The sequence below is a fragment of the Arachis duranensis genome, chromosome 3, assembly GCF_000817695.3.
Source record: "Arachis duranensis cultivar V14167 chromosome 3, aradu.V14167.gnm2.J7QH, whole genome shotgun sequence".
Classification (NCBI taxonomy): domain Eukaryota; kingdom Viridiplantae; phylum Streptophyta; class Magnoliopsida; order Fabales; family Fabaceae; genus Arachis; species Arachis duranensis.
This window is the reverse complement of record NC_029774.3, coordinates 415335-437527: the sequence shown is the minus strand read 5'-3', so window position 1 is coordinate 437527 and position 22193 is coordinate 415335. Positions and strand designations below refer to the sequence as shown.

Here is a 22193-nt window from a genome sequence, read left to right as displayed (position 1 = left end):
TCATGCATGATTGTCTGTCTATAAAATTCTTTCATACTAATAGTACATGACAATTAATCTCATTTTTAAATATCAATTTGATACGAGGACAAAATCCGTTTATGTAGAATTAGAATCTGTTTTCTCTTGTTATTTGTAACCTATTTTTGTTGCTACTTGATCAACTCATAAGGTTGATTATTTTCCAATGAGTTTGTTTCAATTTTTTACATTTCATAGTTAATATTATATGTTTGATATAGAAATTTTTTTCAAAAAATATTAATAAAAAAATTTTCATTATAAATCTAAAAAGAATTAAGAAGAAATCAGAAAATAACCTATGGAGCACGCATGAGTATGAAAGAGAAATACCATACAGATTGTAAAATGAATTTGAGTAATTTGAGTAATTTATATAAAAAGATTTTGTATAAATATTTAATTATGTAATAAAAAAAACAACTTATTTCGTAAATAGTACAACTTTATAAGGAGAATAAGTGCATTGTTCATAATAATTCGAGTTCACAAGAAGGTGCTGAAAGACTGGTACAGTGGTACCCTCAATAGTCAATATTTCAAACATACACGTGCTGCTTATCATTTTGTTTATGAAAACAATGAAATGATATAGTAAACAAAAACCACACATCTCAATATCTCATTCGTAGGATATTATGAACGAAATCAATGAGAGACTTACGTGTATTTTCTTTTGGATTTTTATGATGGTCTTGACAAATGAAACAAAAAGAAATATACTGAAATACTATTAGTCATTCAGTGGCAATATTACTGTGAATATGTTTCAAAACTGGAGCAGGTTGCAAATTACAATACATAAAACTATTTGCATTCATAGTAATCAAACATTTTGTCCAAGGTACCAAGACTTTTGTGCCTTGCTCTTGAGACTAGAAATACGTTTCCTGTGGCCACGACCCTTTTTGTGTTGTTCCCATTCATGTAATCCTCTTAGCACCCTGTCTCCACAGGCCTACCAAAAAGCAAGTACATCATCAAGAAGCAAATTTTTGTGAACCACAAAAATTCTATATTGCAAGCAGCACTTGCAAGTGCTTCAAAAGTGACGCATTGCACGTCACTAGTTACATGTTTAACTTATACTGCAATACTTTCGGCATCCAAACATGGATTTTCTGGTAGCTTAATAGTTTAAAACCAACTGTTTCCCCAAAAAGCTTTTCTGTAAGTAAATGTTTGAAATTTGTGGTATACACCAAGAATACAGAAGCAACATAGAACTGAAATATAAAAAGTAAGCAAAGAATGCAGTTTTCAAGAAATTAAAATTAAAAATTGCTAGCCGGATTCTAAAAAGCATAACAGACCTTGCATATGTATTGAGTCCAGAGGTCCCTTTGATTAATTTTCACGTTGGTGTCATTTGACATGCCACAAGTGGATGACAAGCTTCCATTCTCACACAAGAAGGAACTAACTACCTTTGTAGCTGACTCAACCACTTGGTCAGACCATACATCCTCTGATTTGCCTAAACAAAAAGTGACCTAATCAATACTTTAAAATGTTATTTTATGGCAATAAACAAAGAAAAGATAGAGGGAATATTATTAACGCAGCATACTTGATATTGACTCTGTGGAATCAACAAAATGTATGTTCCAACCAAATAGTGTTTGCAGCCTATTGAGCATCCTCTTCTGCAATGATCATAGCTGCTTTATCAATCTCAGGCTTCAAAATTCAATTTTCTTTTAATTCCAGTCATATCAATGTAGAAAGGCAAAGACAAATGTCACATACGAAACATTTGAAATTTGATCCATTATATCAATTTATCTTGAATGAACATTGTTTCTGGCCACAATATGCATTAAATTTAGATGGAACCAAGTACCAACAAGAAGAAAAATCAACAGCAGCTTTTTGGAACTGCTAAAGCCTTTTAAACACAACCAAATCTTGATATTTTACAAACTTATGCCATGTGAAACAAATCAGAAAAAATCAAACTTCTATATAAGAATCCACTCAAGTATCATGGGGTAATTTTGAATTGCATGGAGTGGGATAAATCAGAAAAATGACCTTTGTTTCCTTACTAGGCCTATATATATATATATTCCTGTCAAGAATGCTTGTTTAAGTAAGTCACAGAAAAAATAATAATATATATTTACCTGTCGTCGAACAAGTCTCTGGGTATTAACCTTCACTTTTTCTATTGCTTCTTCTAAAAGAATTATGGTATTAGTATCAGAGGAAGATTTCAACCACTCCATCAGGTTACCATCAAACAATTTCAAACCCTTTTCTATTCTGGAACCGTTTAACAGTTCCTTCTCTCTTTTATAGATGTCTTCAACAAGGCAACTTCTAAGAAGTGGCTCAAATTCTCGGACACCAATGGCTTGCCGCAATCCTCTAGTATAATCTGCATTCACGTTGTAAACATCATAGACTTCATTGAGTAATCCAGCATCCAACATACAGTCTACCCTCTGCTCAACATATTTGTCCAGCACAGGGAGAGATGCATCCACACACATAAAACAGCAATCATATCTTAAGTTATCAACTTGACCCCACTTCTGCCCTGCCACAAGCAATACTGATATTATTTACAAGAAAACAATGAAAGAATAAAAATATGTATTGCAACAAAAACCATCACCAATTAAGTGTCCTTTTTCCACTTCATGTCTAACACCAGCTGACGAGTAGAAATAGAACAAAAAGGTATGATATGAGAGAGGGGTGACTATGGAAGTGTTGGGTAATCAACCAAGATGACTATAAATCGAGAAACGGCATTATATGTCATAATAACATAGACGAAGTAAAGGATATATGAATTTGCAATCAACCAATGAGTGTCAAAGAAGATGACAAACCTCTGCTGCTTTTCCTTGGAATACTTTGCTAGGAACAACACCAGTACGTGAATACAAATTAATATATTGATTGATCTGAAACCACCAAATAAACATAGTGTAGCAGTGTTATGAGCAGTGAGGCAATCAATAAGAATTTATGAAGTTAAAAAATGTACTGAACAGGAATTTTCAAGGATTGCATACAAAACATAAAATAACATGGAAAAGTTGAATGTGTAACCGCACTGTAAAAATAAACTGGCCCACATGCACTGATATTACAATCCAACCTTTCTATGGTTATTTGGATGGATTCTATTTGCGGCAACTGGATCGATCTCTTTAAGCAGGTCATAACCATTACTTGAATTGTCATTATTGGCGGGGAAACTCGTATCAGACCATGTGGCACCTGAAAAATTACAGATATAGTATCCTAAGAAAATATGGAACTGAATGGGAAAAGAAAAAAGAAAATATTTTAGGACACTGAATGTCAAAATACCAGATGGATCATCAGAACAGCCTTCGTTCATATCATCTGCCAAATCGTCTAGGAGAAATGGACTCACAAGAGCCTGAAGAATATACCAGACAAGAGTGTAAAAATCTGATACAAAATGTGGAACTCGCTAACTTGAATACACAAGCATTAGTGGAATATAATTTATTTTTCCTACTCAACTCTAATCAGTGTTTTAAAATATCGGTTATGGCGGCGCCATGGCGGTATGGCGTGGCGGAATTTGGCCTCGCCACCATACAAAGGCCACCGCAACGTGGTTTTCAACGGCAGATGAAAAGGCGGCCGCAATTGCGGTGGCACCATGGCGGAACGCCATTGAAATGGCGGAAATGGCGGGGTTTTTCGGATTTTTTGAAAAAAATTGGGGGTAATTGGGTAATTTAGGAAACCCTAAGTGATACCTGTAACCCTAATTAGCCTCTGTTATTCAAAAACTTCTCTTCCTCTCTTATTCACGTCAAAAACGGCTCTCCGTCTCTGTTCTCTCTTCTCTGTGCCTGCCGTCGGCGCCGATCATCGCTGCTGCCCGTCGCCGCCCATTGTCGCTGGTGGTCGCCCCCCGTCGCCGCTGGTGGTTGCCGCCACTCATCACCACAGTTCCCTCTCTTTCTGGTTCGTAGTTACATACATTCCCTTTTTTTCTTCGTTCGTTCGGTTCGTCTCCTCCTCTTCCCTCATAAACTTCTCTTCCTCCAATTTTTTCCCATTCAGTTTAGTTCACTATGTCAACTTGCAGACCAGCCCCTGATTCTAATACCCCTTCCCCTGTCCCTGCCCCTGTCTCTGCCTCTGCTGGTCATGCTGCTGGCACTGCTCCTGCTCATCCTGCAGCTGCTGTCCGTTCCAGTAGAATTGAAGCAATGGGGGGAAATGAGCTTACGGCAAATACTAGAAGACAACAAAATAGAAAAAGGAAACAACCTGCAGCTCCAAAGGGGGAACCAAGTTGATGAGAGCTAGAATTTAGATAGTTTATTTCATAATTCTTTAGTTTAAAGACATGATGAGACAATAGCTTTGGTCTTTCTTTTAAGTTTTTAGCTTTTATGTTCTATGTCTTATGTTTATTTGCTGAATTTTCTATTATATTTGCTGCATTAATTGGATGTCTTATGACTAGAAAAATGATTATATAGGTTAGATTTTATAGTTGATTATTTTTGCAATTTTTCTGCATGTTTTTTTTGTACATATATATACAATTTTTAGGTAATCCGCCATTTCCGCCATTTTCCGCAACGCCATCCGCCATTATTTTATGGCGGATTTTTGGCTCACTGCCATGAGCCGCCATCCGCAATAAAAAACTATGACTCTAATTGATAATTTCAAACTTACTATCTTGCCAAAGCAATGAGCTGGTAAATTTAGACAACAATGGTCGCATACTTAGATAATCATACATAAAATATGCAATATGCACAACATGATACATAAAGATACAAATACAATCATGTAACTCAATTCAATAACTATAAGATTTTTTTTGAATGCCAAACCTGGATATAGTAATTTGTACCCCCAACTATAACAGGCAAGTGATTGCGAGCTAGTATTTCATCTATGATCTGAAAATTAATTAAAAAATGCATGAATATTCATTCTTCACTTCAGAGTCAGCTTAGAAACAGTTACAAACAACAGCGAAAACTTACCGGAATAGCAGAATCCCTAAACATTTTAGCTGTAAAGAGAGAGTATGGGAGGACCTTTGTGTTGGGAGAGAGGGAGCTTGTTGGTGAGGACGTCGAGACCACAGTAGACTTGCATGGAGTCGGCGTTGATGACTTCAATGGGAAAGTGTGAAGCGAGATCGACGGCGAGCTTGGACTTGCCGGAGGCGGTGGGGCCCGTAATAACAACCACCTTGGGCTTCTTTGTTCCGCCATCGATAGGGTTTGAAGTTTCACTGTCTCTGTTATTCATCGATCGTAATTCGTAACCTCACAAGTAACAACCCTTTCGCCCCTCAAACTTCAAAATTCGTGGCTCACCACTTGCTTCATTCATTCTTTCAACTCAAGTTTCAAGCACCTCCTATGTTTTTTTTTACTTTGCTTCCTACTTTATTTTAACATCACCAAACAAAAAAGGCCCAAAATGTTGAAGCCCAATAAACTCGTTAACTTTACCCAATATATGTACCAACTCAATTGAATTGGGCTTATGTACAAATCAGTGGCACTTAATCTAACTCCTTTTTGTTTTTAAGATTAGTTAAGATAACAAATTTTTTAACTTGGTGTAGCAGTTAATTCACCAATCTACTTAAACAAGCGTCAACTTAATATAAGATATCCTCTTATCTAACCAAAAAAGCATAGCAGAATGTCCTAAAACTAAATTAGTTTCGCTACTGCTTGGATAACTTCAAATGTTAATTTCTTGGCAGAATTTCTAAAGTATAAACAAAGATAAAATGAACTTTGTAAATGGTGTCCTCTAAAGAGTTCAATTGTTTTCCAAACTTGTATTTTACAGCTAATCCTTCGACTTGTCCATGTTGAAAAGAATGTTTGAACATTGGAAAGTAGTATGTTTCTTTCTCAAAGATGGTTTGTTAACTGCAGGGGAAATACTTTTTTAAACATTCAAAGTATTATATTCCATTTTGACATTTATTCCATTATTCTTAAATTTTGGTATAAACCCTGTTTCAACATTTAAATTCTCACTTTTAAATGATATAAACATCATTGTAAACACACAGTATTATAAGTTAGGTGTAACTTCTTCAAGGATATCACAACTGTCTCAATATTTACAATAGTAATATTGTATTGCTGACACTCATTAGGTAAGTTGAATGGATGGATTAGTTAAATTGCATCTTTCTAGTGTTCAATTTGTATTTGATGACAGAATCAGCACACCTCATAATAAAACGACAAGAACTTTTCGCAGCAATTCAGAATTCAAGAGTCTAATTTCACACATTTTCATGGACAATATTTCCTAATTTTTTGTCAGCAAAATAACAAACGAAATCACAAAATATGGCACATTGAAGGAGTAAAAATAATGATTCTAGTCAAAAGCACACTGAAGTAAATACAAAAAGGTTATATTCATTAGCATCTCAATGGAGGCTATCTACGTTTTTGCTTAGCTCTTCAAGCTTCTTCATCCTCAACTTCTCACTTTCAGTCACCAGCTGAAAGGAAAAAAGGAAAAAGAAAAAAAAAATGAGAATGTAAGTTACTTAGTTAGATCAAATTATATGTAGAAAATTACCCTGTTTTCTTTTACTTAGTAATTGTTAGAATTCAGATATACTAAATAATTCTAATTGATCCTAATTATATTCTAACAGCGACAAATATTCATTCCTTTTTATAATAGTAGAAAATATAAATAGAAGTTCTAACCTCCATCAATTTTGTAACTAGTTGAGTCTTTTCTCGGTTTTTCTCATTGAAAGCTTCAAGGGCATCCTTGTATTCTCTCTCCTGTGACCCCAAAAAAAATTCAAAAGGAAAAGAGTAAACAAATAAATTAAGAGTTTCATTGTTATATAAAAGTGTAACAAGGTTTTTTACATTATTATTATTATTCAATTAAATTAAACAATTTTACTAGTAGAATAATATACATAATGGTATAGTCATAATGAATAATGATGGTAAAGAAGCTTGCTTGCATGGAGATTTTGGAATCTCCCACTGAACCAATTCTATCATTTTCTACGTGGATATTTGAACACAATTATTATGAATTATCACCATAACCACTGAAATAATCATGTTCATTTGCCTCCCAATTGATAAGACAAGATGGGGCCAAGAAAGCAACATGAGGCCACTTGAATAAAGCAGCAAAATATGGTCAATTTGATTAAACTCTATACCCAATGCTTAAGTGGTTTTGTATTAAAAGCTGTGTAACTATTGTTATGTGGATCACTTTGCCTCCTTGAACCAAATCCTATGGCTTAAGTAAAGATTTTTAGAAAAAAGTAGCAAACATTAAGAACTTGTTCGGTAACTTTCATAAAATATAACATATTTAGAAATTATGTCTTTTTGTAATTTGTTTGAAATTTAGTAGAACAACATGAAGCTATGTCACCTTTTTTTGGCAGGTCTGACCCAGTGGCTTTAATTCTTTGTTAATAATGTCTATCCTCTTGCGAATTACTGCAACATCTTTCCTCAATGGATCTGTGAGAGATTCAAGCTCCTGAAACAATGATCATATGCAGTTTCTGAAGCAGTTACTGCTTTAACATTGATGAAACAGACCTTGTTCCATTTTAGAAACACTTGTCTGTACTTGTTTCAGAACAACCACATGGCACAACACTTTGCCTTTTAATTAAACATGTTCTATCACACACACTAACATGCATAATTTCAAACTAAGCAAACACACAAACACAAAATTAAGAGCAAAACCAATTAAAAGAATGCATGTATCAAAGGACTTACTTCTCTAATCTCAGCCAAGCGCTTTGTTTCTTCTTCAACTTTTCCCAGATAAGTATGAACCTTATCCCTCACCTCCATTTTCTTCCTTTCAATCTCTTCTTCCTTGGCTCGAAACATCGCCAAGGCTGATCTCGACATCTCCTCTTCCCTGTCATCCCCTGTTGGACTCTGGCTAGAGTTGATCATCCCCGAGTTCCTAGCTCGCTGCTGCGCATTCAGTGGCTGCTGTTCATAAGACTGTTTTGGTGTTGATGCCATTGCTGCACCACAAAGCCACAGCACTCACTCCTTTCCCTCTTCTTTCTTCTTTCTCTTTTCTTTGGAATAATAACTCTCTTTCTCTTTGCCTTATGTGTGCTTATAAGCAACACTTGCTTTTAAGGCTATTCTTATTTTACTAACAAAACCATAGAATAAGCCCAAACAAATGGAAAGTGCCTAGTGACAAAACTGTTATGAATAGTTAATTAACACTGAATTTAAATTTCTCTGCCAACTTTACTCAAAAATAGCACCATCAAAATTCTAGTATTGAGTTTAAAAGGGTTTTATACATTGAAATTGAAAGTATAAACAATGTTAAATCTTTGCCTAGACTTTATTACCATTTTGTTTTATTTATTAAACTGAAGACATAGTGAAGAATAATCTTGATGAGCATTCTTTGGTTAGGTAGCTATTTTCTTAAGTTGGTATATTGGCTAATTCAGCTAACTACTGCTTCCACAATGGTATCTATAGTTTTTATGTATGGACCAGAACTTTTTGCCAAAGACACATGAGTACATGACATATATGTATAGTTATATTACCTGCCACCATGCCTTAGTCCAGCTAATCAGATCCTATGGTTGACATAAATATGGCAATTGCTTATTGTTTTTGTTTAGTTGGAAATACAGTATAAATATAGGTGAATTTGTTTGAAAGTTTTCGAAAGGAATATTGTAATTATAATATATAAGGTGTTGTTTTCTTTAAGATAGAAAGGTGCTTGGAGAAGAAGTTTTGGTTGAGGAGTGGACAGAAAGAGTAGAGACTTAGAAAACAAGATAGAGTAGGAGAATTGGCAGCACCTAGCTTGCTAGCTAATGAGGTTGCCTTTATGACAAATCATTGATTGCCCATATGCCTGCATTTTTTTTAGAACACAGTTTTTGATACCCTTCACAGCTTGGCTATGCAAGAAAGGAACCTCCAACTTGTGTTCCAAATTATTGGTCATTTGCATTGTTGGACCAACCATTATTGACTCCACAATGAGCATAGGTGTGACAACACAAAAAGGGTTATCACTTATCACAGAATCAAATTCAATTTTATAATTCTATTTACATTGTGATTAGTTTTGAATAATTTTGTCAGAGTATTAGTTCATGATTGAATATTGTATAGTGTTATTTTTTATACACTGACAATCTGTAAAAATCAAATTCATTTACATGTGTTGCCCTCTTATTGATTTTTGCTTGAAGAAAAGCATTTGGGGTTGTTTAACATTACTTTTAATAAGTTTTGATAACCTTAATGATTTTAAGTAGGGACAAAGACAACACATGAAAATGTATGAGTTAGCGACGATTTTCCAAACTGACATACCATCCTTTTTGGTTACTAACTGTTAATCAGCAATCACCATAGGTTCATGTTGGAGAATGTATATTAATAATTAGTATCTTTGAGCTAATGATACACTTGAATACTTGTATTTAGCAGGAAAGAAAAAGATTAATCTAGTTTTGCCAATCATAGTGCGTCCATTCAAAGATCAGCAAAGGTATGCTCATTGTGGAATTGAATATTATATGCAAAAAAGATTAGTGTTTTGCAGCTAAGTGGTTGCAGGTGTTGACTGTCAAGCATCACCAACCACTGGAGGTAGAGAGTACGTTGTACTAATGTCATGTCTACTCTCAGCCTCTCATATCAACTACACCATTAAGAGAATTAATGCATTTGTCAACTATAAACGAGAACGTAATCTATTCAGCTGTCAAATAACACATTCCAGTTCTCCATAAATATTCCAAATCAACAGGTAAAATGGGTCCAATTGAAGAAAATAAATACACCATATTATAAAGGGGACAACTTCTAGGGGTACTTTGACCTTAGCGATAATTAGGGGTAGGTGCGTTATTGACCAAAATAAATTGACCTTAGTAATATTCAGATTTATATTGCCTGCATGCAAATTTTGTACTGTATTTAGAAGATTCGAAGCATTACCAGACCAATAAACTAATTTACTTCCGAATGACTAATTTGAAGTACTGAATTTCATGATTCCAACGATGTGAAAATAAATGCAACTGCTTTGGAAATCAAAAGTGCACTTGGATTCGTCATCTTATTATCACATTAGAGCTTTGGAACCAAACCATAACTGGTCTATCCACCACACCAACGGCAAATGCAAAATGGAAATGTTTGGGTAGTAATAACATGAGCAGATCATGACAGAACTAGTATTAACCCAGAATCCAAAAAATTGTAATCTGAATAATCAATTGATTATATCAAACAAAGAGAAACATTTTCATTTGAGTTATAAACCTTTAATAGTGATCAGAGTATGCAACTAAGCAATTTATTAAGAGAACAATCATGAATGCAAAGAAAATCACTGGTCCATTTTGACCAAAAAATTCTTTAAAGTTTGTGCGGCAAAACACCCCACTTCCTCAATCATAATTTGCAAAGTCATGCTTTCTTCCCAATTCCATGTGACATATTATAGATCCCTCGTCCCTGAAAAGTTTAGTCATAGAACAATGTCTATTAATAATCTTGCAACAAACAAAATACAGAGTTAAAGTAAAACAAACAACTTCAACTCTGAACAAATCAGACTGAGAAATATGATATGGTGAATTCTGGTGGCAAAGCAAACTTACAATCATGAAAATTGAAGTTCCTGCCAGAAAAAGCGGTATTGCAACAGATGTAATCTTATCATATGGTCCTTTCAAGTGTGTGTACTTGTGAACACTCTGGTAATATTTTTGCTGCTCGAAAAGCTTTTCACGTGGTCTAAATGGTGCTTCCGACATCCTGCACAAGGCGAATGTTTACGTCAACTACACGTAAACAAAAGGGGCAGAACAAAGAAGAAAACATGGCACCATGAAATGGAGTGGAACAACATAGAATTCATATCATGATCTGAAAATGTCACCCTCCCTACCAAACAAAGAATAAAATTTTCAATCACTCTCCATGTGTCTCACAACCATAACAGAATCTAGAAACGCTTACAATAATGCCCTAATAAGAGGAATATAACAAATTGGGGATAAAACAAACATGACAAAATAAATAAAATAAATGAATAAACGAGGAGGCATATTTTGATGATATTGAGCTACAAATGATCCACCATAATCGATGATTTCCATGAACAAAAGAGGGCATTTCAAAATGAACAATACAACAACAAACGTAAGTTCATTAACCTAGCCCCGATCTCATGTAACATCCAAGGAGTCAAATTGCATAGGGAAAATAACAACTTTACTTAATAATTCAGCAAAACACAGCACAAATGGAATGCCCCAAAGAAAAAACAGATCATAATCAAATACAGAACAATGTTTTTTGACAATGAATCAATGTACTAAAATGGGGGAAAGCAAACGTTTTAGATGCAAGGGATGGATACAAATTAAAATAAAATCGAATAAAAACAGAGATTCGGGATAGAAAATATTAGAGTAATTTAATTATATATTTTAATATTGAGAAAGCAATGAGATCTGGAATGGGTTACATGCTTACTCTGAGTGAAGGCAAGGTGTGATTAGGGATTGAGATTGATGGAGAGAAAATGGAGGAGAAACAACTTCAAAATACGGGAAGGGTGAGAGAAGTGAAAAAGTTGAACTTTTTTATTATAGTGGCTCCGTTGATCTTTCTGCTATAATCCTATTGACCCGATCCGAACATGAATTATTAATTTACTTTTTATTTTTTAAATACAAAAAAAGACATTTTTTATTATTTTAACAACTTATTAGGAGTTAGGATAAATTTATCCAATTCTTGTAAAACTATCTCAAAGAAATTAATTTTATTATGAAAAAAAAGTGGTGTATGCAAAGATATAGAACAATGTTGAGATATAGAGATATGTGGACTAGCAATGTAATAGGGTTAAAAAATGCAGATTGAGTTTGGCAGAAATGTTATTTATTTATTTTTTTTTTGAGAGTAACATGTGTCATGATGAATATAATAGGAGACCCAATTAGAAATTAATTTTGTTACAAAAAGAAAAGCAGTATATCGCAAAGAAATTGGATAATGGTGGGATATGTGGCTAATTTTTTTTATATAAAAAATATTGATATTTTGTTGAAAATAAATTATTTGGTGTAATTATATGTCGTATATTTTATAGGTAGAGAGTCAACATATAAGATACGTATTACAATACTCAAAATGTGTGTTAAACACATGTCATCAGTGTTATCAGAATCGGACCGACCTACTAGGTCGGACCGAAAATCGTGAACGGTAATAAAATCGGTCAGGGATGAGCTAGCTGACCGAACATGGAAGAGAATCGGCAAGATCCGGTTTGAATCAACCGAATTTGACAAAAACTGGCAAATCATCGGGTTTGAAAAAATCTGAACCGTTTTGGGATCTTTTTTCCTTCAAGTGAAATGACATCGTTTCCATTATTTAAAAAAAAAAAACCCTAATTCGATTCCCAATTTAAACACATAAAGTTCCAAACTCCAAACGGTTGAGATTGAGAGAGACCCGTTCAAGTTTAATCCTTCTCGCACCACTCAACAGTCCCGACCACAGCTAGCTCCACCTCCACTAAATGGTGCGGCGTCGTCGACTACTGCTACTTAGAGTCGTTGTCTCGGTGGCCCCTATGGAGCTCGGCTCGTCGCCTCCTGTCCTGTGCCGCTGTATGTCCATCGTCGTCTTCTTTTTGTTGGTTTGGTTGTCCAATCATCCCTGTTGTCAGTGTCGGCGTCGTGCTTCTTCTCTGGTCTCCCTCTTCTCTGCCTATTTATTTTTTTAAGTTATTCAGTATTTAAAATTTTCAATAATTTAGTACTTCTGTTAGAATTAATTGATTACTGATGTTGATTATCTATGTTGACTATGTTTAGTTGATTATAAGTTTATAACTTATTGATTTCTGTTATATTTTTATTCTATATGTTTTACTTATGTGGGACCAGGTTAACCGGTTGAACAAATGATCTATCGGTTAAATCAGTGATCAAATAGTCTGACCAGTTCGATCACCGATTCGATTCTGACAATTATATGTGTCATTATTCTGGTAATATACAAGATGTGTGTTCGACATATGTCATCATCATAGCAACACGTAGAATGCCTGTTGGACAATTTGTTTGTATTTCTATAATACTATAATACATTTCAAATATCAATATTTAACCAGTACACAATTTTTATCTTCATATTAAAATTAATTTTTTGAGATATGTAAATATGTAGATTATTAATATGACAGAATTATAAAATGCAACTTAAATTGGGCAGAAAGATTATTTGCATTTTGCATATGAAAAAGCGCTCAAATAACAAAGACGTAGCTCGTTATAGATTATAGACATATAAAAGACGAGACCAACTATAATTTTACCATATTTTTTTGTAGTTTTTTTTTTCTGAGAAAACTTACTTACATTTTGCTTGTGCTGAGATATAAGTGATAACGGTTTTAGAAAACACAATTTATGTTTTTTTAGAATGACACGTGTCATGATTAGTAGAATGAGAGACTCAATTAAAAATTAATTTTATTATAGAAAGAAAATTAGTATAATAAAAATATATTGGATAATAGTAGGATATGCAGATATGTGGACTTTTAGTATGATAGAGCTGCAATTTGCAGGTGAGAGAGTACTCACGACATATGGCTCGTTGTAGGTATGCTTGGAGATAAAATATTGCTCATTCTTTTTAAAATATGACTTCTATTTAATCACATAGATCATTTTGTAGCTCCACAAATATCATGATATACAGAATAATAAGAAAAAATAAAAAATTATATACAAATGTCACGCCCTCATTTATATGTGATATAATCTTACTATTTTAGTATACGTCTAAACTTGTAGTACCTTTTATGATTTCTAAAAATTTCAATCTCACTCTCTTAAAATTTAACACCACTAATAATTATTAAAAGCTCAGAAAAATAAAAGAAAAAGATGACAATGATATTTATACTTAAAATTTATACAAATCAACTTATTAGAAGACAAAGCAGAAGCAAATTATAACCTGAGTTTTTCTTAAAAGAATCCTAAAAACTTAACTTGCATTTAACAAAGAATAAAAATAAAATAGAAAGAACACAAAATTTAACTTATATTTTCTGGGCAACAAAAACAAAAAAATGTTAGAAATATATGAGTTTACGTTTTTTCACATACATATAATTATCCCATATAAATCACTTCCAACATCTATCACTAATATTTTTTATTATTGATATTGGATTGATAATAATATTTTTAAGAAATAAATTATTAGAATATTAATCTTAAAGAAATTAGATCTTTTAATTTTTAGGAAATATAAAAATTAAACTATTCGATTTATAGATTACAAAAATCAATCCCTCTAATTTATAAAATTGAATAATTCAATTTCTGTTTTGAAAAAATTAAAAAATTTGAAGTATAATAATTAGACATTTTAATTTATGAACTTTCTAAAATTTAAAAAATATAAAAAATTATAATATTTAATTATATCACTCAACTTATTTTGATGGAAAAAAATAGCCGAATTACCAAATGCTTTTGCATATCAATGAAAAAAAAAAACCACTATCATTAGTTCATAACCAAGTTATTTCAGTGCTGGTTTATTTAAAAAAGTGGGGACTATTAAGTTATAGGTAAGAGTAAAACGACGACGCATTATATACAGCTTGCTCCAGTTCGGTTTGTTTCAGCTCAGCGAGAGAGAGACACAACATAACTGAAACTCTGATTTCGATAGCAATGGCGTTCGCGGCATAGTAATATTAAAAATCTATAATTCCATATAATATTGTCATCCTCTCAAATTCATTCTTCAAAACGCTCTCTGCAACCAAAACGACATGCGCTCCAAGGACAGAATAGCTTATTTCTACGACGGTGCCGTTTCCTCACTTCCCAACTCCACAAACTTATAATTCACCTGCTTCGTCTCTGCTTTTTCTTTTTATTGCTTGCCCTGATTATTGTTTGGTGGAATTGAATTCGCCAAACTCTGATTAGGATTTTTTTTTTTGCAACGACGCGATTTTCTAATCCATCGCATGACGAAACCCTAACTTTCTCGTGTGTAGTCCCCCTCCCCAAAAGACCATGTTTGGTTGTGTGTTTATAAGGAAATTGATTGCTTAAAATTTAATATTGCAGGGGATGTTGGTAGTGTTTACTTCGGGCCAAACCATCCGATGAAGCCTCACAGGCTATGCATGACTCACCATCTTGTTCTCTCATACGAACTTCACAAGAAGATGGAAATTTATGTTAGTTACATACACTTTCTGTTCAAATTTTATATGTATTTGGGGTTATTGTTGCCATATTGTTACCTCATCTGTTCAATATTATGTGCTTCATTGCGTAAACAATGATTTCCTCAATGTATGATGCAGCGCCCACACAAAGCATATCCTGTTGAGCTTGCCCAGTTTCATTCAGCTGACTATGTTGAGTTTTTGCACAGGATTACACCTGACACTCAGCCTTTGTTCTCCACAGAATTGGCAAAATGTATGTCTTTCCATATTAATATACTATCTAGTTCGAGTGCGTATTTATTTAATTTTTTTATTTAAACTAATGCGGCGCACAGTAAATGAATTTCTTGTTGCTTGTTGAATTGTCTACATGAGAGAGCAGCCGCGATAGAAGTAGTAGGTTTATTGATTTGTAGCAAGTGTTAAAAAGTCAAGTTTTAGAACTAGGCTGAGTGGCTGACATATTTGGGGATAGCCTCTTTTTGTGTTGTTATTATTGTCGTCGTCATTGTTGTTGCTGCTCTATATTTTATACCTACCAGACTTGCAAATGAGCTTATGCCTTGGTTTGCTGCTTTAGAGAAATAGGGAGGGTGGCGGTGTTGTTGAGTGGCATATACCAAAAAAATTAACAAGTTTTGTCTATGTTATTCATCTTTCAGATAATCTTGGAGAAGACTGTCCTGTATTTGACAACTTGTTTGAATTTTGTCAGATTTATGCTGGAGGAACTATAGGTAACATGTTTGTACTAGTGATTGTCTTCATTTTTTGTTGTCCTGCCTTTTTTTGTTGTATAAAAAATGATTGACAAGTTGACATCTACCTGCAGATGCTGCCCGTCGACTAAACAATCAATTGTGTGATATAGCTATAAACTGGGCAGGTGGGTTACACCATGCTAAGAAATGCGAGGCATCTGGATTTTGCTACATCAATGACTTAGTTTTAGGTATCTTGGAGCTTCTCAAATACCATGCCCGAGTTCTGTATATTGATATAGATGTCCACCATGGTGATGGTGTAGAAGAAGCCTTCTACTTCACTGACAGGTTAGCTATTTTTGTATATCTTTGCAAATTTGATTATTTGATAGTTATAAATGAGGATATTATTATCGAGAAATGTAAAGTTGTCAAGGCAATATTTATGTTAATTAGTGAGCCGAATTTATGTTTCTTGGTAAATACTGGCCAGCCTTCTCATGTGTTTTCTTTAAGTTTGTCTTTGGACTTTTGGACTATAGCTATAGTCAATCTTTAATCTTATGATGGCTATAAATATTATACACTTATCTTTACTCTTATGTTGCCTATAGACAAGCATGTATTCATGAATCTTGATACAAGCTTCATATTATGGTCACAACTAGCACACTTCTCAATAAGCTTGGCCTTATGTGGAATGTGAATTTTCTGCTTGGGGTTTCTCTATTTTTTGTTGAATGGTCGATTTTTTAATGACAGGGTGATGACTGTCAGTTTTCACAAGTATGGAGATATGTTCTTTCCAGGTACTGGTGATGCTAAGGTAATTTTCTTTACTCTATTTTTTGTAAGTTGTATGGTTTCAGGCACCACTTGACAGTGGCACGTTGCTAGTTGCATATTTGTTAAAATTGAATATTTTTATTCTTTGAAACATTCTGAAGATCTATTTTTGAATGATTTGTATTGAAGGAAATAGGAGAAAAAGAAGGCAAGTATTATGCCATAAATGTCCCATTCAAGGATGGAATAGATGACCCTAGCTTCACTCGACTTTTCAAGACTGTAAGTCCAACTCTCTGCATTATTTCTTACTTGATTGCGTGTAATCTGAAACTCTGGAAATTTCTATGCTGTAGATTATCTCTAAAGTAGTGGAAACATATCAACCTGGTGCAATAGTTCTCCAGTGTGGAGCTGATTCACTTGCTGGAGATCGCCTGGGCTGCTTCAATCTCTCTATTGATGGTGCATATCTCCCAGTAAATTTTCTTTTCTGTTGAAAGTGTCATTGCTGTTGCCGGGTTTGTGTGTTGGCTCATCTATACAAATGCTAGTACCCATCCAATTATTTGGTGGCTTAGCTTGATTAAAAGATTAACTTTTGATGCTTCTTTACAGGTCATGCTGAATGTGTCAGATTTGTAAAGAGATTCAATTTGCCCTTGCTGGTGGGTTTATATCATTTTATGTTTGCCTTAAATTCACTTCTTATTTTGATTCACATATACATGAGTGGACTTCTGCCACAGGTCACTGGAGGTGGGGGATACACAAAAGAAAATGTTGCTCGGTGTTGGGCTGTCGAAACTGGAGTTCTCCTAGATACGGAGCTTCCTAATGGTACACCTAATCAGCCTTATCCTGCTCTTAAATTGATACAGCTTGTAAACGTATTTATTTTAATTTATTTATTCACTGTAAAACTGTTGATATAGAGTTACCTGCTTGATCTGACATGCAGAGATCCCAGATAATGATTATATTAAATATTTTGCACCAGACTTTTCCTTGAAGATTCCTAGTGGGCACATCGTATGTGTTTTCTCAACCTTTGATTAATAGTTTAATCTGTTTTTTTTCGATGACTTTGGTTGCAATGTCTCTGTTTTGGCACATCACATTGCCAATTTACATACCAATTTAATTTGGACTTATGTGCATATGGTGTGCAGTAAAATGTTTTTTTGGTATACAACTGGTGGTTCTTATTATCTTTTGCTTTGAAATGAACAGGAAAACTTAAATAGCAAGTCATATCTCAGCACCATAAAAATGCAAGTCTTGGAAAATCTTCGTTGCATCCAACATGCGCCAAGTGTACAACTGCAGGAGGTATGTTTGCCCCTGAAACAGGAACATTCATCTAGTTGAGAGCTAATTGTCTTGAAAAATATTTCATTTCTTTTCTGTTGGTTGTCTTATGATTTTAGATGCAGTGTTCTTATGAATGTGGTTACAAATGAATTAATTTTTATTGGGATTGAGGGTTAGTGTTCAAGTAATTGAAATAAATAAGTCCTTCTTATAGGCTGTTCTAATTTATTTTCCCAAGACCCAATAATAGATTGGGGAGAATGGAATGCACGAGTTGGGTGGGAAGTCGATTATACATCTTAACTGATACAGTAAATATGGCTAGGCTGATCCACATTTAAATTACCTACGACACTAATCTAATACAAAGGTTTATGCATGCGTGTAAACTTGGAATATCTAGTCAATCCTTGATGTTGGAGGCACTCTTTATTTTGTTTGAATTTTTTGGTTCTCCTTACCTAAATTAGTAATATTTATTTGCTTGTTTATTTATTTATTTATTTCAAAAATGCAAACGATTTGTGTTGCACAGGTTCCACCTGACTTCTACATTCCTGATTTTGATGAAGATGAGCAGAACCCAGATGAACGCATTGACCGTAAGTAGAAAAATATATTCCTATTCCCTCACGACTTGGTGCCAATCATTTGTTTATTGGTTTTGATAATTTATCTTTTTCCAGAACACACACAAGACAAACACATACAGCGTGATGATGAATACTATGAAGGTGACAATGATAATGATCACATGGATATTTCATGAAGATGGGCTGAGCTATGTGGTTCCCCGTTTTTTGGTAGAGTGACAACTTCACTAGACAAGGAAAATGTAATTAGATAGAAACACCCTAGTTGTATCAACGAAGCAGTATAGTTGAACTTACCCAAATCATTGATTTTCTTTTGGGTAAAATATATTTTTTTGTTCTTAAAGTTAGTTAAAAATTTTAAAAATACTGATAAGTTTTATTTTGTTTCAATTTTATTCCAATTTTTTTTTTTATTTGCATCGAATACATTTCCAGCAATTAATTTTTTCAAAAAATTTATGACTAATTCAACAATTTTACAAGAATAATCTTCAACACTAACAAATCAGATATAATTATCATGCATTATTGTTGGATTTGTCTTAAATTAATTTAGTTGATAAGAATATATTTGATGTAAATTGAAAATTTTTGGAATAAAATTATAACGAAATGAAATTTAAGAGTATAATTGTAATAAAATATACTTTGCCTTCCCCTTACGTTGTTTGCTTTATCTTTTGTATATGTTCTAAAAGTTTATTAAAAAGGGTTGTTTCCGTTGTTTTAGCGAAGGCCTATTTTTTACGGGGTGGGCATGAGTATCAAGAATTGAACAAGTTTGGCATTCGAAAGAACTCGAGGATTATGTATCATTGACAATAATATTGCAATTTAGCTTACTCACTTATGATTGGAAGTCAATACAAGTTGTTGGTATCTTCCCTAACTTGAGAAATGCTAACATTCGGTGCTAGCTTTAGTATCAAGTGAAAGATAAATGTTGGGTGCAATGCAGCAAATGCAGATAAGAACTAGTATCTGTCCCTTGGAAGGACTTGGAACAATATAATTTTTATCTGCTATAATATCGTGTCCGGTGTTCATTCTGGTGCACAAGATGAACAAAAGAATCGTATATATTTTATGCGTGACAATGGGTTTACATTCATTGAAATTGGGGGTTAAATAAATGGTAATTTTGACAATTATGTAAAAACAGACATATTTTTCACCAAAAATGGACCTATTGACCAGGTAAAACGTATTAGGATTGTCGTACATGTTCATTTTCAGCCAAAATATTTTCTAGCAATGATCCGCAAGCATCTTCAAGCAAATCTAATACCTGCAATGCCACATAATAATGACATAAAAGCAGAGCATTAACCAAGGGTAAATAATTTCTTACAACAGTACCTGTTTCGTTAAGTGAATTTCCAATATGGCCAAATAATAATTATATGTGAAAAGGAATTAAAATGTATTATTTCCTGAATAAAAAGTATAGCTCACTGCTCTCACTTTAAGAAATCTTAGTAATAGTTGTAAGAAAGATGCATGTAGAAAATTGACCCATACCAAAATGTTCTAAGCACAAAGGATAAAACAATTTGCACTTAATGAGGAGACTCTAGTTAGAAAATAACAAATGAAAGATAACCATATGACACTGGAAAGAATGTCTCAACTCACAAGGCACCAACCATAGAAGAAATATATTTAATTAGGCTTGATTGAACAAAATAAGAGTATTCACAATATAATTTCAGCTCTCAAACCAGTTTAACTAGACATGACAGTATAATGCTTGGTCTTCTTTCTCAATCATTTAGTTGAGTTTACCAAACAATTCATTGTTATTTTCTAACTAGAGTTTCCTCATTAAGTTATATAAATGGATCAGATGGCAATGAATAGCAGAACATGAATACCTTTTCAAACCCTTGCGGTCCACCATAATAAGGATCCGGGACTTCACTTTCATCATGCTTCTTACAATAGGAGCACATCAACTTAACCTGTATCATCATATTTGCACTAAATAAACCAAATGTTGACAGAAGAAACAATATGAATACGAATTCCCCAAAGACAAGTGAAATTTCGTAGTACCAACCTTTTTATGTGCATCATCTGGTAACTTATATCTGGCTCTCCAACTATTGAAAGACTCCAATATGTCCTCTGAGCAAAGAACAAACCCCATTACTATGTATAGCCGAAAAACAAACACGAAAACATAAAAGGTGGACTGCAGTAACATGTGACGTCCGGATGTCACATTTAACATCACAATGTTGCATCATAATGGAACATGCTGATAAATTAGAAGCTAGAACTTGAATTGACCAATTGATGTATATGTAGAAAATGTAATGTTAAAGTAATCCAAACATGGTGAGACATAATACTTAGAGAGAATTGGCTTCAATCACAGTTCACTTCCTCAATCCAAATGGAAATTACTAACCTATTTACTCCCTCCATTTCTTTTTATGTCACGATGAAAAATTTGAAATATTATTAGATGTTGAATCAATGTAGCTGGATAAAGTACCAATTTTCAAGAATGGGCACTATACTAGATTACTAACACTGTATCAGTCTATCAGATGCCATTATCTAATAGGCCAAGCTACCTACCTCTGTTTTGCATGTCCATAGCTAGAATAAGATCAAAATCAACGAAATCAGATGGCTTGATCGGCCTCGAAATTGAAGTTATCTGAATCCCACGCTTCTTTGATGCTTCCCTCATTCTCGGATCCGCTTCATTCCCCTTCGAGATCAATAAACATTCCCAAATATTAAATTTTCTCTCTTTATCTTAAAGTAACATGACGAATTCACAACATAAAGTAACGACAGCTAAAACAAAAGTATAGTGAAATGCCATAATATTTTTTCACTGTATCACCCTCGCGAATCTATCCTATAGTACACTAAAATATAGATTTGTTTTAAAAGTTTAACCTACCTCGTGATAATCGATGGTGCCACAAGAATCGATGTTGAACTTTGAATCGAGACCCCTTTTCTTAACCAAGTCCTGGAATACTCCTTCCGCAGCTGGGCTTCTGCATATGTTGCCGAGGCACACAAACAGCACAGAGAATCGCTCTCTCTGTGTTGGGGATGACGTGGAAGATGCCATTGATGCTCGAATCACCCAACGACGACAATTATTATTCACACATCGACGGTTGATTCCGCAGAGAATGGAGGAAGATCGAAAGGGAAAGGTTTTTGTTGTGATGGAGAGGGTAAAGTTTGGAACTTGAATGAGAGAAACGAGGAATGAGGATTTTGGGGTAAGGGTGCGAACTTGGGAACAGTGGCAAAACCGTAAATTTGTGAGATTCCCATCCTTGCTGTACACTGTCCTCATATTTTTCGGTTTTCTCTCCTTCTTCTTCTTCTTCTCTTCCTTCAACTCCACCACCATTACAATAACAATAATAACTGAACCAATACTGGATTGGGCCGATCAATTAGATTGGATCAACCTGGCCCACCATATGGCCCAATT

At 33.9% G+C, this 22193-nt stretch overlaps 5 protein-coding genes across 6 annotated transcripts; 1 reads left to right on the top strand and 4 right to left on the bottom strand.

The window, feature by feature from the left end:
* Positions 1-613: 613 nt before the first annotated feature.
* On the bottom strand, positions 614-5367 carry LOC107476425 (tRNA dimethylallyltransferase 2). Its single transcript, XM_016096231.3, is given in 10 exon segments — positions 614-979; positions 1335-1498; positions 1592-1667; positions 2148-2558; positions 2862-2936; positions 3134-3255; positions 3349-3421; positions 4869-4937; positions 5025-5075; positions 5077-5367. Coding segments are annotated over 10 exon segments (1392 nt in total). The 5' UTR covers positions 5296-5367; the 3' UTR covers positions 614-847.
* An 882-nt stretch (positions 5368-6249) lies between these two features.
* Positions 6250-8914, bottom strand: LOC107476424 (uncharacterized). The gene is made up of 4 exons (XM_016096230.3): positions 7797-8914; positions 7438-7548; positions 6738-6818; positions 6250-6523 (listed from the first exon to the last, which is right to left on the bottom strand). Exons 1-4 carry the CDS (start codon positions 8052-8054, stop codon positions 6449-6451), a joined length of 525 nt encoding a protein of 174 aa, XP_015951716.1. The 5' UTR covers positions 8055-8914; the 3' UTR covers positions 6250-6448.
* Positions 8915-10287: 1373 nt separating this feature from the next.
* On the bottom strand, positions 10288-11712 carry LOC107476521 (uncharacterized). 2 transcript variants are annotated; one of them, XM_016096337.3, is made up of 3 exons: positions 11574-11712; positions 10694-10850; positions 10288-10547 (listed from the first exon to the last, which is right to left on the bottom strand). In XM_016096337.3, the coding sequence occupies exons 2-3, from the start codon at positions 10847-10849 to the stop codon at positions 10500-10502; spliced, it is 204 nt and encodes a 67-aa protein (XP_015951823.1). In that variant the 5' UTR covers position 10850; positions 11574-11712; the 3' UTR covers positions 10288-10499. The 2 variants fall into 2 exon arrangements, with proteins under 2 accessions (XP_015951823.1, XP_015951822.1); XM_016096336.3 differs by having other exon boundaries at positions 11566-11697.
* A 3027-nt stretch (positions 11713-14739) lies between these two features.
* On the top strand, positions 14740-19134 carry LOC107476423 (histone deacetylase 9). The gene is made up of 14 exons (XM_016096227.3): positions 14740-14947; positions 15215-15327; positions 15457-15574; positions 15984-16058; positions 16154-16373; positions 16788-16851; positions 17001-17093; positions 17168-17276; positions 17430-17479; positions 17561-17651; positions 17773-17843; positions 18045-18143; positions 18661-18727; positions 18812-19134. The coding sequence occupies exons 1-14, from the start codon at positions 14911-14913 to the stop codon at positions 18892-18894; spliced, it is 1290 nt and encodes a 429-aa protein (XP_015951713.1). The 5' UTR covers positions 14740-14910; the 3' UTR covers positions 18895-19134.
* Positions 19135-19548: 414 nt separating this feature from the next.
* On the bottom strand, positions 19549-22083 carry LOC107476422 (uncharacterized). Its single transcript, XM_016096225.3, has 5 exons — positions 21642-22083; positions 21308-21443; positions 20781-20848; positions 20596-20682; positions 19549-20009 (listed from the first exon to the last, which is right to left on the bottom strand). Exons 1-5 carry the CDS (start codon positions 22050-22052, stop codon positions 19929-19931), a joined length of 783 nt encoding a protein of 260 aa, XP_015951711.3. The 5' UTR covers positions 22053-22083; the 3' UTR covers positions 19549-19928.
* Positions 22084-22193: the final 110 nt, after the last annotated feature.

Coding starts and splice junctions, on each gene's coding strand:
- LOC107476422 (XM_016096225.3), bottom strand. CDS start 22,052: ATGAGGACAGTGTACAGCAAGGATGGGAATCTCACAAATTTACGGTTT. Junction 20,849..21,307: donor TATGGACATGCAAAACAGAG/GTAGGTAGCTTG, acceptor TTCTTTGCTCAG/AGGACATATTGGAGTCTTTC. Junction 20,683..20,780: donor CAGATGATGCACATAAAAAG/GTTGGTACTACG, acceptor ATGATGATACAG/GTTAAGTTGATGTGCTCCTA.
- LOC107476521 (XM_016096336.3), bottom strand. Junction 10,548..10,693: donor GAACTTCAATTTTCATGATT/GTAAGTTTGCTT, acceptor TAAACTTTTCAG/GGACGAGGGATCTATAATAT.
- LOC107476424 (XM_016096230.3), bottom strand. CDS start 8,054: ATGGCATCAACACCAAAACAGTCTTATGAACAGCAGCCACTGAATGCG. Junction 7,549..7,796: donor GCTTGGCTGAGATTAGAGAA/GTAAGTCCTTTG, acceptor TCATTGTTTCAG/GAGCTTGAATCTCTCACAGA. Junction 6,524..6,737: donor TAGTTACAAAATTGATGGAG/GTTAGAACTTCT, acceptor TTTTCCTTTCAG/CTGGTGACTGAAAGTGAGAA.
- LOC107476423 (XM_016096227.3), top strand. CDS start 14,911: ATGCGCTCCAAGGACAGAATAGCTTATTTCTACGACG. Junction 17,480..17,560: donor GATTCAATTTGCCCTTGCTG/GTGGGTTTATAT, acceptor CTTCTGCCACAG/GTCACTGGAGGTGGGGGATA. Junction 18,728..18,811: donor CCCAGATGAACGCATTGACC/GTAAGTAGAAAA, acceptor ATCTTTTTCCAG/AACACACACAAGACAAACAC.